This window comes from Bombina bombina, chromosome 1 (assembly GCF_027579735.1).
Source record: "Bombina bombina isolate aBomBom1 chromosome 1, aBomBom1.pri, whole genome shotgun sequence".
NCBI lineage: Eukaryota > Metazoa > Chordata > Amphibia > Anura > Bombinatoridae > Bombina > Bombina bombina.
The window spans coordinates 1,339,228,344-1,339,242,756 of NC_069499.1; the positions used below are offsets into that span (position 1 = coordinate 1,339,228,344).

General features: G+C 40.3%; 1 protein-coding gene across 3 annotated transcripts in view; it reads left to right on the forward strand.

The window, feature by feature from the left end:
* MMP15 (matrix metallopeptidase 15) overlaps positions 1-14,413 on the forward strand; it is a 153,954-nt gene that overhangs the window by 60,480 nt on the left and 79,061 nt on the right. Inside the window, exons 2-3 of one of the 3 annotated variants that reach the window (XM_053702446.1) lie at positions 8,030-8,240; positions 10,182-10,304. In XM_053702446.1, coding sequence (XP_053558421.1) covers positions 10,186-10,304 — 119 coding nt within the window. In that variant the 5' untranslated portion in view covers positions 8,030-8,240; positions 10,182-10,185. The remainder of the gene's footprint in view (positions 1-8,029; positions 8,241-10,181; positions 10,305-14,413) is intronic. The other 2 variants (XM_053702456.1, XM_053702436.1) reach the window with 2 other exon arrangements.

Sequence of the window (14,413 nt, forward strand, 5' to 3'; positions counted from 1 at the left end):
TAGTGTTTGCGATGTGAGGGGGCCTCGGTTTAGGGGTTAATAGGTAGTTTATGGGTGTTAGTGTACTCTTTAGTTAAAAGTTTTATACTACGGCGTTAGCCCATAAAACTCTTAACTACTGACTTTAAAACCGCTCACTTTTTGGAAGACTCGTTATACCGGCGTTAGGCAAATCCCATTGAAAAAATAGGATACACAATTGACGTAAGTGGATTTGCGGTATTTTCGAGTCTGGCCAAAAAAGTGAGCGGTGAGCCTGTCATTTCAAGACTCGTAATACCAGCGGGCGTTAAAAAGCAGCGTTGGGACCTCTTAACACTGCTTTTTAAGGCTAACGCACAACTCGTAATCTAGGCAAGTGTCTTTCTCCTCTCATCACCACAGATCTACAAGCAACAAGTATGTGCTGATGGAAATAGAAGGGTGTGACTTGGGAGCTATTATATATTTTTGTCTAGGTTGTTAAAAATAAACAGTATTTCTCTCTATCACATTACACCTTTTGCTGTCTGTATCATTTTTTTCCTGTACAAAAATGACTGAATAACTAAAACAGGACATAAACCAAGGTATGTTTTAATAATTATTCATACATGGTATTATAATTCAGTCGATGCATTCAACAGAGCGCTGTAAAAGTGGCCTATCAATAAGTAAGCTAAAACTGATGCAATGCAATTTGTGGTTATTTGCACAGGGAGAAAGATTTGTTTGTCTTTTGTCCTTGGTTTAATAGGTTTCAGTCAGAGGCACAGTTCACAAACACTTTCTGTTTCTCTGGCTGTAGCACCTGATTTTCATCTTGACTGAGATTAGTCATTCTCTATCCCAGCCTTCACAGAATTCCAATACTGACCCATGCCAAGCACACCCATTGCTGCAGACCCCACACAACCTGTTCTGGCCTGCATTGTAATCAGCATAGCATTGCCTGTCACCCACGCAAAAGCCTCATGTTAACTGCTAGAAAACACAATATATTGTCAAACATGCACTAAATTGAAGTATATCTGAGTCTCATACATATAGTACAGTAAACTCACAGTTAACCAGTTCTCAAGCAACCAAAAAAAAAAATTGAAGATACTATACATTAGAATTAACACTAACTTTGCTCCGCAGCTTCCTTTTTCTATAGTGGGCTCTCAAAGGTAAAAGCAGGCCCTTTTCATGCCACCAGACCCTACATAACTGCTCTTGAAAGTTGTGTGCACAAGGCAGTCTGAGAATTAGACATCACGCTGCCACTGGGTGCCCGGGACTCAACGGAGGCGGCATTAATAATAATTAATAATTTGCTTTTATTTACTATATTTAAATATTAATATCAAGTAAATACAGAGTTGTATAGTATTAGTTATAGAACCTAGTTAGGCCTATTTTTAATATTAACTCTCAAGCAACCAGAATCTACCAATCCTCATGGGTGCCGGTTAACTGGGAGTTTATTGTAGTATGAAACATGCAGACTAATTAGATGCTTATAAAACTATCCATCTTACTGTGAACTTGCATCCAAGGGGTTACATTTTGGCAACATAGAGGCAGCTATGTTGTTGCATTATGGAAAACCATCTTGTAGCTACTGCAATATGTTCATGTACTTTTTAGCACCCATTAATTTATTTCTATATATTTATTTGTTATCAAGCCTCAGCAAATGTTTATCTACGTATCAATGAAAATAAATTATTATTCCATGTTTAATATTAAAGCTTTCAGATTCAAATTGTTATTTGTTTAACAACATTTATTCACGTCACATTTTAAATATATATATACGTCATCAATGGTGTTTGTCATCATTTATAGTTTGTGTAAATGTTCAATGAAATGTGATTCATATAATGTTCCCATTTGCCTTCTATATATTAGTTGCATTAGTGTCTTTTATTTTTCCGGAGTTCCTGTGACTCACGAGTATCTGACATAAAGATTTCAAGGATTATTAGACTTTCCATTTGTTAGTGATTTACTCAGGAGCTGTATCCCCAGCTCTGGCAATGTTTATATCATTTTTATTTTCTCTTGTAAGGTGTATCCAGTCCATGGATCATCCATTACTTGTGGTATATTCTCCTTCCCAACAGGAAGTTGCAAGAGGATCACCCACAGCAGAGCTGCTATATAGCTCCTCCCCTAACTGCCATACCCAGTCATTCTCTTGCAAACTCTCAACATAGCTGGAGGTAGTAAGAGGAAAGTGGTGTAATATAGTTAGTTTTTTCTTCAATCAAAAGTTTATTGTTTTTAAATGGTACCGGAGTTGTACTATTTTATCTCAGGCAGCATTTAGAAGAAGAATCTGCCTGCGTTTTTCTATGATCTTAGCAGAAGTAACTAAGATCCACTGCTGTTCTCACATATGTCTGAGGAGTGAGGTAACTTCAGAGGGAGAATGGCGTGCAGGTTATCCTGCATTAAGGTATGTGCAGTTTAAGTTTTTCTAGGGATGGAATTTGCTAGAAAAAAGCTGCTGATACCGGATTAATGTAAGTTAAGCCTAAATACAGTGATTTAATAGCGACTAGTATCAGGCTTGCTATCAGAGGTATATACTCTGATTAATGTGCAATATAAAACATTTGCTGGCATGTTTAATCGTTTTTATATATGCTTTGGTGATAAAACATATTGGGGCCTAATTTTTTCCACATGGCTGGCTTGATTTTTGCCTAGAAACAGTTTCCTGAGGCTTTCCACAGTTGTAATATGAGTGGGAGGGGCCTATTTTAGCGTTTTTTTGCGCAGTTAAAATTACCGACAGAGACATTCAGCTTCCCTCAGCAGTCCCCTGCATGCTTTAGGACATCTCTGAAGGGCTCAAAAGGCTTCAAAAGTCATATATTGAGGAAGGTAAAGCCACAGTGGAGCTGTGGCAGTTGTGACTGTTTAAAAAACGTTTTTTTCAATTTGTTAATCCGTTTTTTGTAATAAGGGGTTAATCATCCATTTGCAAGTGGGTGCAATGCTCTGCTAACTTGTTACATACACTGTAAAAATTTCGTTAGTTTAACTGTCTTTTTTTCACTGTTATTTCAAATTTTAGCAAAATTTGTTTCCCTTAAAGGCACAGTAACGTTTTTTATATTGCTTGTTTAAATTGATGTAAAGTGTTTTGCAAGCTTGCTAGTCTCATTGCTAGTCTGTATAAACATGTCTGACATAGAGGAAACTCCTTGTTCATTATGTTTAAAAGCCATGGTGGAACCCCATATGAGAATGTGTACTAAATGTATTGATTTCACTTTAAACAATAAAGATCAGCTTTTATCTTTAAAAAATTTATCACCAGAGGATTCTGGCGAGGGGGAAGTTATGCCGACTAACTCTCCCCACGTGTCAGACCCTTTGACTCCCGCTCAAGGGACTCACGCTAAAATGGCGCCAAGTGCATCAAAGACGCCCATAGCGATTACTTTGCAGGACATGGCGGCAATCATGGATAATACCCTGTCAGCGGTATTAGCCAGACTGCCTGAATTCAGAGGAAAGCGCGATAGCTCTGGGGTTAGACGTAGTACAGAGCGCGCAGATGCCTTAAGGCCCATGTCTGATACTGCGTCACAATATGCAGAAGCTGAGGAAGGAGAGCTTCAGTCTGTGGGTGACATTTCTGATTCGGGGAAACCTGATTCAGATATTTCTACTTTTAAATTTAAGCTTGAGAACCTCCGTGTATTGCTTGGGGAGGTGTTAGCTGCTCTGAATGACTGTGACACAATTGCAGTACCAGAGAAATTGTGTAGACTGGATAAATACTATGCAGTGCCGGTGTGTACTGATGTTTTTCCAATACCTAAAAGGTTTACAGAAAGTATTAATAAGGACTGGGATAGACCCGGTGTGCCGTTTTCCCCACCTCCTATTTTTAGAAAAATGTTTCCAATAGACGCCACCACACGGAACTTATGGCAGACCGTCCCTAAGGTGGAGGGAGCAGTTTCTACTTTATCAAAGCGTACCACTATCCCTGTCGAGGACAGTTGTGCTTTTTCAGATCCAATGGATAAAAAATTAGAAGGTTACCTTAAGAAAATGTTTATTCAACAAGGTTTTATCCTGCAGCCCCTTGCATGCATTGCGCCTGTCACTGCTGCTGTGGCGTTCTGGTTTGAGTCTCTGGAAGAGGCCTTTCAGACAGCTACTCCATTGACTGAAATACTTGACAAGCTTAGAACACTTAAGCTAGCTAATTCTTTTGTTTCTGATGCCATTGTTCATTTGACTAAACTAACGGCTAGGAATTCTGGATTCGCCATCCAGGCGCGTAGGGCGCTATGGCTTAAATCTTGGTCAGCTGACGTGACTTCTAAGTCTAAATTACTTAACATTCCCTTCAAGGGGCAGACCCTATTCGGGCCTGGTTTGTAGGAAATTATTGCTGACATTACTGGAGGTAAGGGTCATACCCTTCTTCAGGACAGGGCCAAATCAAAGGCCAAACAGTCTAATTTTCGTGCCTTTCGAAACTTCAAGGCAGGTGCAGCATCAACTTCCTCTGCTACAAAACAAGAGGGAACTTTTGCTCAATCCAAGCCGGGCTGGAAACCTAACCAGTCCTGGAACAAAGGCAAGCAGGCCAGAAAGCCTGCTGCTGCCTCTAAGACAGCATGAAGGAACGGCCCCCTATCCGGTAACGGATCTAGTAGGGGGCAGACTTTCTCTCTTCGCCCAGGCATGGGCAAGAGATGTTCAGGATCCCTGGGCGTTGGAGATCATATCTCAGGGATATCTTCTGGACTTCAAAGCTTCCCCTCCTCAAGGGAGATTTCACCTTTCGAGATTATCTGTAAACCAGATAAAGAAAGAGGCATTCTTACGCTGTGTGCAAGACCTCCTAATAATGGGAGTGATTTGTCCAGTTCCACTGACGGGACAGGGACAGGGTTTTTATTCAAATCTGTTTGTGGTTCCCAAAAAAGAGGGAACCTTCAGACCCATTTTGGATCTAAAGATCTTAAACAAATTCCTCAGAGTTCCATCGTTCAAAATGGAAACTATTCGGACCATCCTGTCTATGATCCAGGAGGGTCAGTACATGACCACAGTGGATTTGAAGGATGCTTACCTTCACATACCGATTCACAAAGATCATCATTGGTTTGCCTTTCTGGACAGGCATTACCAATTTGTGGCTCTTCCCTTCGGGTTAACTACAGGTCCAAGAATCTTTACAACGGTTCTGGGATCGCTTCTGGCGGTCCTAAGACCGCGAGGTATATCAGTGGCCCCTTATCTGGACGACATCCTGATACAGGCGTCAAGCTTTCAGATTGCCAAGTCACATACGGACATAGTTCTGGCATTTCTCAGGTCACATGGGTGGAAGGTGAACGAGGAAAAGAGTTCTCTATCCCCACTCACAAGAGTCTCCTTCCTAGGGACTCTGAGATTCTGTAGAAATGAAGATTTACCTGACAGAATCCAGATTATCAAAGCTTCTAAGATCTTGCCGTGTTCTTCATTCTATTCCGCGCCCTTCGGTGGCTCAGTGTATGGAAGTAATCGGCTTGATGGTAGCGACGATGGACATAGTGCCATTTGCGCGCCTACATCTCAGACCGCTGCAACTATGCATGCTCAGTCAGTGGAATGGGGATTACACAGATTTGTCCCCTCTGCTAAATCTGGATCAAGAGACCAGAGATTCTCTTCTCTGGTGGCTATCTCGGGTCCATCTGTCCAAAGGTATGACCTTTCGCAGGCCAGATTGGACAATTGTAACAACTGATGCCAGCCTTCTAGGTTGGGGTGCAGTCTGGAATTCCCTGAATGCTCAGGGATCGTGGACTCAGGAGGAGAAACTCCTCCCAATAAATATTCTGGAGTTAAGAGCAATATTCAATGCTCTTCTAGCTTGGCCTCAGTTAGCAACCCTGAGGTTCATCAGATTTCAGTCGAACAACATCACGACTGTGGCTTACATCAACCATCAAGGGGGAACCAGGAGTTCCCTAGCGATGTTAGAAGTCTCCAAGATAATTCGCTGGGCAGAGACTCACTCTTGCCACCTATCAGCAATCCATATCCCAGGTGTAGAGAACTGGGAGGCGGATTTTCTAAGTCGTCGGACTTTTCATCCGGGGGAGTGGGAACTCCATCCGGAGGTGTTTGCTCAATTGGTTCATCGTTGGGGCAAACCAGAACTGGATCTCATGGCATCTCGCTAGAACGCCAAGCTTCCTTGTTACGGATCCAGGTCCAGGGACCCAGAAGCGGCACTGATAGATGCTCTAGCAGCGCCTTGGTTCTTCAACCTGGCTTATGTGTTTCCACCGTTTCCTCTGCTCCCTCGACTGATTGCCAAAATCAAACAGGAGAGAGCATCGGTGATCTTGATAGCGCCTGCATGGCCACGCAGAACCTGGTATGCAGACCTAGTGGACATGTCATCCTTTCCACCATGGACCCTGCCTCTGAGACAAGACCTTCTACTACAAGGTCCTTTCAATCATCCGAATCTAATTTCTCTGAGACTGACTGGATGGAGATTGAACGCTTGATTTTATCAAAGCGTGGCTTCTCCGAGTCAGTCATTGGTACCCTTATACAGGCACGAAAGCCTGTCACCAGGAAAATCTACCATAAGATATGGCGTAAATACCTTTATTGGTGTGAATCCAAGAATTACTCATGGAGTAAGGTTAGGATTCCTAGGATATTGTCCTTTCTCCAAGAGGGTTTGGAAAAATGATTATCAGCTATTTCTTTAAAGGGACAGATTTCTGCTCTGTCTATTCTTTTACACAAGCGTCTGGTAAAAGTTCCAGACGTTCAAGCTTTTTGTCAGGCTTTGGTTAGAATTAAGCCTGTTTAAACCTGTTGCTCCCCCATGGAGCTTAAACTTGGTTCTTAAAGTTCTTCAAGGGGTTCCGTTTGAACCCCTTCATTCCATTGATATCAAACTTTTATCTTGGAAAGTTCTGTTTTTGATGGCTATTTCCTCGGCTCGGAGAGTCTCTGAGTTATCTGCCTTACAATGTGATTCTCCTTATCTGATTTTCCATTCAGATAAAGTAGTTTTGCGTACAAAACCTGGGTTTTTACCTAAGGTAGTTTCTAACAAGAATATCAATCAAGAGATTGTTGTTCCATCATTGTGTCCTAATCCTTCTTCAAAGACGGAACGCCTTTTACATAATCTGGACGTGGTCCGTGCTTTAAAGGTTTACTTACAAGCTACTAAAGATTTTCTCCAAACATCTTCACTGTTTGTTGTTTACTCTGGACAGAGGAGAGGTCAAAAAGCTTCGGCAACCTCTCTTTCTTTTTGGCTTCGGAGGGTAATACGCTTAGCCTATGAGACTGCTGGACAGCAGCCCCCTGAAAGGATTACAGCTCATTCTACTAGAGCTGTGGCTTCCACCTGGGCCTTTAAAAATGAGGCTTCTGTTGAACAGATTTGCAAGGCGGCGACTTGGTCTTCGCTTCATACCTTTTCAAAATTTTACAAATTTGATACTTTTGCTTCTTCGGAGGCTATTTTTGGGAGAAAGGTTCTACAGGCAGTGGTTCCTTCCATTTAAGCCTGCCTTGTCCCTCCCTTCATCCGTGTACTTTAGCTTTGGTATTGGTATCCCACAAGTAATGGATGATCCGTGGACTGGATACACCTTACAAGAGAAAACATAATTTATGCTTACCTGATAAATTTATTTCTCTTGTGGAGTATCCAGTCCACAACCCGCCCTGTCTTTTTAAGGCAGGTCTAAATTTTAATTTAAACTACAGTCACCACTGCACCCTATGGTTTCTCCTTTTTCGGCTTGTTTCGGTCGAATGACTGGATATGGCAGTTAGGGGAGGAGCTATATAGCAGCTCTGCTGTGGGTGATCCTCTTGCAACTTCCTGTTGGGAAGGAGAATATCCCACAAGTAATGGATGATCCGTGGACTGGATACACCACAAGAGAAATAAATTTATCAGGTAAGCATAAATTATGTTTTTATTGAATTTTGCTTTTTTTTCTTGAATGCACATATACATCTTTATCTGAGTGGTTAGTCAGGAATCTTCTTATTGCAGGCCTGGTTGCGGTTATATGGATACCTTCCACAGACAAGTCGACAGATGTCCACACTTCGTTCAGCAGAAATACTGTCCTCCGCCATTTCTGAAATGCAGAGATTCTATGGAATCCCAATGACTGGAGAACTGGATCAGAACACCAGAGAGTAAGGTCCATTGAGACCTCCTCTCCCTGGGACACGTCGCTGGTCTCAGGTCTTCTGAACAGGTTGCTGTGGTTGTATGTGTATGCTTCTTATTTTAAAGAAGAAGAAAAAGCCCAGGGGATTTTGTTTTAGGAAGGAATGTTTAGGAAATCAACCTGTGCAGATGACCTGGGAAATACTACATTAAATGTGCTTTACTCCATTATCTTGTGTCAAAGCATGTTACGCCATTTATCCTACACAGTGGGTTGTATGCTATATGATTTTTCACTTGCCCTAACACATTTTATTTTTAACTTTATTTAACATAAGTTACCATAAATATAAAAGAATTAGTGTTAAAGGGACAGTGAAACCAATTTTTCTCTCTCATGATTCAGATAGAGCATGCAATTTTAGGCAACTTTCTAATTTACTCCTATTATCAAATTTTCTTCATTCTCTTGCTAACTTTATTGGAAAAGCAAGTATGTAAGTTTAGAAGCCAGCCCATTTTTTGTTCACAACCTGGGTTGTCCTTGCTGATTGGACAGCACCAATAAACAAGTGTTGTCCATGGTCTGAACCAAAAATTGTCTGGCTCCTTAGCTTATATGCCTTTTTAAAATAAAGATAGCAAGAGAACAAAGAAAAATTGATAATAGGAGTGAATTAGAAAGTTGCTTAAAGTTGCATGATCTATCTGAACCATGAAGGAAAAAATGTGGGTTTAGTGTCCTTTTAACTAAATTATTAAATATAGCATCTCCCCATTGGTCTGTTTTTACTCTGTGTTGACTCAATGCATGGTGTCTTCTTCAGATGTTTGCCAACTTTCCATCCTCTTTCTGTCTCCCACACATTTTGCTTTCTCTAGTTTTCAGTTAGACTGGTTCCTGATGATACCATGAGCATGATGCCTTTTCCCTCTGTACATCCAGCAACACCAATTGCTGCTGCTTGCATTTCTGTATGATGTCTTCTACATTCCTCTGCTAGCGACTTGACTTCCTGTTCCTTCTTCCTGAGCATGCTGTTTTCATCTGGCCAGAGCTAGCAACTTTAAATTCTGCTTCTAGCTTCTCTGTTTGAGGCTTTCTACAGTCCTCGGCACTACACCTTTGTGCTGTCTGGCTACTGTACTTGTTGCTTTCTTCTGGCTGGCACAAACAACTCCTATTTCTACTTATAGTCTTGCCTTCTTCAGACCAGCTACCTCTACATTCCGCTTCTAGCTTATCTATATGGTGCCTCCTGTAGTCCCCTGCTAGTGGCGCTACATCCTTGTCCTGTTTAGCTATTGTGCATGTTGCTTTTGGCAGAACAGAGCTAATAATTTACATTCTCATTCTGTTTCTAGATTCCCCAGTCCTCTGTTAGCAAATCTACATCCTTGTATTCTCTAGCTTCTTTGCATGATGATGTCCTTCTGGTCATTGCTAGATTGTATTCTTGTTCTAGTTTCTCTGCCAGGAGCTTTCTCCAGATGAAAGCTTTCAGCTCTACATAATACTTCTAGCTCCTGAGCGTGCAACTAGCAACTCTGCATCCTATTCTTTGCATGTGGTGCTTTTTCCAGTCACTATCTGCTTGTGATGCTTCTGTGTGTGGTGCATGGTGTACAACCTGCATTTCTAGCAGCTGTATGTCATGTGTCTCGCTCCTGTGTATGGCATGTTTTCCAGCCCATATCATAAGCTATATAGACCAGGTCACGCCCTGTGCATGTTGCCTTCTTTAGACGCAAATCAGGCATAGATCTTGCTGCCTATGTTTCTCTCACATCACAGCTAACCATTGTGTTGTATCCGGTGGAACGCCTTTTCCTCCCATTGCTGCATGAGCTTGAGTTGTATTACAGTTAGTGTTCTATAGCCCATTTCCACATTGTATCCATTTCCCGTGTTGCCACATGAAAATCACAATTGTCTTTGATCATTATTGTGTACCACGCATCTCCCTCACTCACTAGTTAAATGTGACCAACATGCACCAATCTGATTAATATTGTTCTTTATGTACAGATGGATGCAAAGGCCTCGTTGTGGGGTTCCAGATCAATTTGGGAATCGGATGAAATCTAATATGAGGAGGAAACGTTATGCACACACAGGACGCAAGTGGAACCAGAAGCATCTTACATTCAGGTGCATAGAGTAAAAATCACTATGATTGAAACAGATGTAAAGAATGTGGGAGAGCCTTCCTGCAGGACCTAGGCAGCACACACCATAGACATTAAACTATTTAGCCGGACCAGTAAATCTACAGACTAAATGTGACTGTGTAGTTAATAGTTGCTGTAAAAATGTGTGGCACAATCAGTTACTAAAACTCTACAAGTTCTTCATAGTAATGCATAGTACATGTAGGTAATACAATAACTATTGTTATGTATTTCTAACTGTGCACAGGGAGTGTACAGAGGCCACAAGCAGCTAAAACCTTCCTTTAAAAGGCATGCGATTGTTTACCAGACCACACCTTTCATAACAAAACAAACAATAGGATGGTGTTTTTAAAAATATGTCAGAACAAAAGGCTAAGCACAGAAGGTAACACAAGGGTGCATTATTTTACAGCAGTAGCTGTTGATAAACTAACATTCATCTAGACATATTTAGGGCAGCTTATAGCCCTTTAGTGACAAACACTGGCTGCAGTAGTAGCACACTAACCACTGTAATCTTCAACCGTTACTTACAATACTTTTTGATCAATGTACCCTGTAACTTTACACTGAGAACAGCTCTCATCTGTGGCTTACTGTAATGCTTTGTGTCCCAGCAACAATCTCAAATCATGGCACAATGTGACCTTGTGACTTGGTGCTATGTAGTTCTTTGTGTCCCAACACTGCACACAATCTTCTCTTAACAGCATATTGTAACTTTTTGTAACTATAATGTGATAAGTCTTCATTTATGTTATGCTGTAACCGATTATATGCAAGACGTGGTACAACTGTTGGATCCTAATACTCCCTCTAATCTTTAGTAATGCACTTTGCAAATATTTATATGACAACCCAATCAGCCAGTCCCTATTGTGGCAGTTTGCAATGGCTACTGAAAGCTGTGATATGCAAGGCTGCATAATCATTGGGAGACCTGAACCCTGGCACTTACTGAGCAGTGGATTTTCCTCCTGTACTGCATATATTGGTTTAAGATAATGTAAAACAAAAACTTTGCTCCATAATATTGTTTCATTCATTGAGTAAATGGATGTCTCTACATTGCCACTTGTAAAACAAAACACAAATGTTACCGCTTGAGGAATTGGAGATATGCATCATTCAAAGCTTGATGATCTATTAGGTTCCAGAAGACTTAAAGGGACAATATTTGTAACTTCCCCTCTCCCTTTAATGTAATCCCAATTACTTTTTATACTAGTGGCTTAGTATTAAATGTATTGGAAATTTTTCATTTAGAGTTATTTATTCCATTTAAATAGCTGGTTTTGCTCACTGGAACCACAATCCGCACCAAAAAAGTCAGTACCTAAATATTATACTTAGTGTAGAGAGAGAGAACTAAGATAAATAGATCTGCTTTTCTTGCAAGTGCAGCGCATTTTAATAGGCATGCTTTTGAAAATAATAGCTGGTGGTTTCAATGAACACAAAAATAAACCCAGAGGAACAATTCCTGATACATTTAGTACCCATAACTCATTAAGGGGACACTGAACCCACATTTTTTCTTTCATGATTCAGATAGAGCATGACATTTTAATCAACTTTCTTATTTACTCCTATTATTATTTTTTTGTTCTCTTGCTATCTTTATTTTAAAAAACGGTATATTTTAAGACGGTATATTTTAAAAGTAGGAATGTAAATCTTAGCAGCCAGCCCATTTTAGGCTCAGCACCATGGATAGTGCTTGCTTATTGGAGGCTTACATTTACTCACCAATAAGCAAGCATAATCCAGGTTCTCAACCAAAAATGGGCCGGCTCCTATGCATCACATGCTTGCTTTTTAAATAAAGAAAGCAAGAGAACGAAGAAAATTTGATAATAGGAATGAATTAGAAAGTTGCTTAAAATTGCATGCTCTATCTGAACATGAAAGAAAAAAATTTGGGCTTAGTGTCCCTTTAAGGAAAACCAAATTTTACAGTACAGTGTTTCTTTAAAGTAACAATATATTGTAGTCTTACCTGCAGATATAAATATCACTACATTATTTTAATAAGAAGATGTTTATACAAATATGTGTCCAAACACAACAAACTCTCTTTTTTTATGAGGCTCTCTTTAGAAAGAATGCAAAGACACAAACCTGACCTTTCATTTTCTTTCATCAGTTTGACAAATAACAGGCATTTATGCCATCCACAAAGACAAATGGGTTTGGCACAATTGTGAGAAAAACTCTGATCAGCAGTTACCTTATTAAATAAAATATATAAATAATACAACATAAGGATACATTTTTATGTAACATTGCTACTAACAAATTGCTCATATGGGAAAGGAAATTTAAGAATGTTCATATGTTATATCATGAAAATAAAAGCACATTTCTCTTGTTAAGTGTATCCAGTCCACGGATCATCCATTACTTCTGGGATATTCTCCTTCCCCACATGAAGTTGCAAGAGGATCACTCACAGCAGAGCTGCTATATAGCTCCTCCCCTCACTGCCATATCCAGTCATTCTCTTGCAACTCTCAACTAAGATGGAGGTCGTAAGAGGACGTGGTGTTTTATACTTAGTTTATTTCTTCAATCAAAAGTTTGTTATTTTTAAATGGTACCGGAGTGTACTGTTTATCTCAGGCAGTATTTAGAAGAAGAATCTGCCTGTGTTTTCTATGATCTTAGCAGAAGTAACTAAGATCCTTTGCTGTGCTCACATATTCTGAGGAGTGAGGTAACTTCAGAGGGGGAATAGCGTGCAGGTTTTCCTGTAATAAGGTATGTGCAGTTAAAATATTTTTCTAGGGATGGAATTTGCTAGAAAATGCTGCTGATACCGAAGTAATGTAAGTAAAGCCTTAAATGCAGTGATAGCGACTGGTATCAGGCTTATTAATAGAGATACATACTCTTATAAAAGTGTAATATAAAACGTTTGCTGGCATGTTTAATCGTTTTTTACATATGTTTGGTGATAAAACTTATTGGGGCCTAGTTTTTTCCACATGGCTGGCTTGAATTTTGCCTAGAAACAGTTCCCTGAGGCTTCCCACTGTTGTAATATGAGTGGGAGGGGCCTATTTTAGCGTTTTTTTAGCACAGCAAAAATTACAGACACAGACATCCAGCTTCTTCCTGCCTGATCCAGGACTTCTCTGAAGGGCTCAAAAGGTTTCAAAAGTCGTATTGAGGGAGGTAAAAAGCCACAGTAGAGCTGTGGCAGCTGTTGTGACTGTTTAAAAAACGTTTTTGTCATTTGTTATTCCGTTTTTGGTATTAAGGGGTTAATCATCCATTTGCAAGTGGGTGCAATGCTCTGCTAACTTATTACATACACTGTAAAAATTTCGTTAGTGTAACTGCATTTTTTCACTGTTATTTCAAAATTTGGGAAAATTTGTGTTTCTTAAAGGCACAGTAACGTTTTTTATATTGCTTGTAAACTTGTTTTAAAGTGTTTTCCAAGCTTGCTAGTCTCATTGCTAGTCTGTTTAAACATGTCTGACACAGAGGAACCTACTTGTTCATTATGTTTGAAAGCCATGGTGGAGCCCCATAGGAGATTGTGTACTAAATGTATTGATTTCACCTTAAACAGTAAAGATCAGTCTTTATCTATAAAAGAATTATCACCAGAGGGTTCTGTCGAGGGGGAAGTTATGCCGACTAACTCTCCCCACGTGTCAGACCCTTCGCCTCCCGCTCAGGGGACGCACGCTAATATGGCGCCAATTACATCAGGGACGCCCATAGCGATTACCTTGCAGGACATGGCTGCAATCATGAATAATACCCTGTCAGAGGTATTATCTAGATTGCCTGAATTAAGAGGCAAGCGCAATAGCTCTGGGGTTAGGAGAGATACAGAGCGCGCAAATGCTGTTAGAGCCATGTCTGATACTGCGTCACAGTATGCAAAACATGAGGACGGAGAGCTTCAGTCTGTGGGTGACATCTGACTCGGGGAAACCTGATTCAGAGATTTCTAATTTTAAATTTAACCTTGAGAACCTCCGTGTATTGCTTGGGGAGGTATTAGCTGCTCTGAATGACTGTAACACAGTTGAAATTCCAGAGAAATTGTGTAGGCTGGATAGATACTAT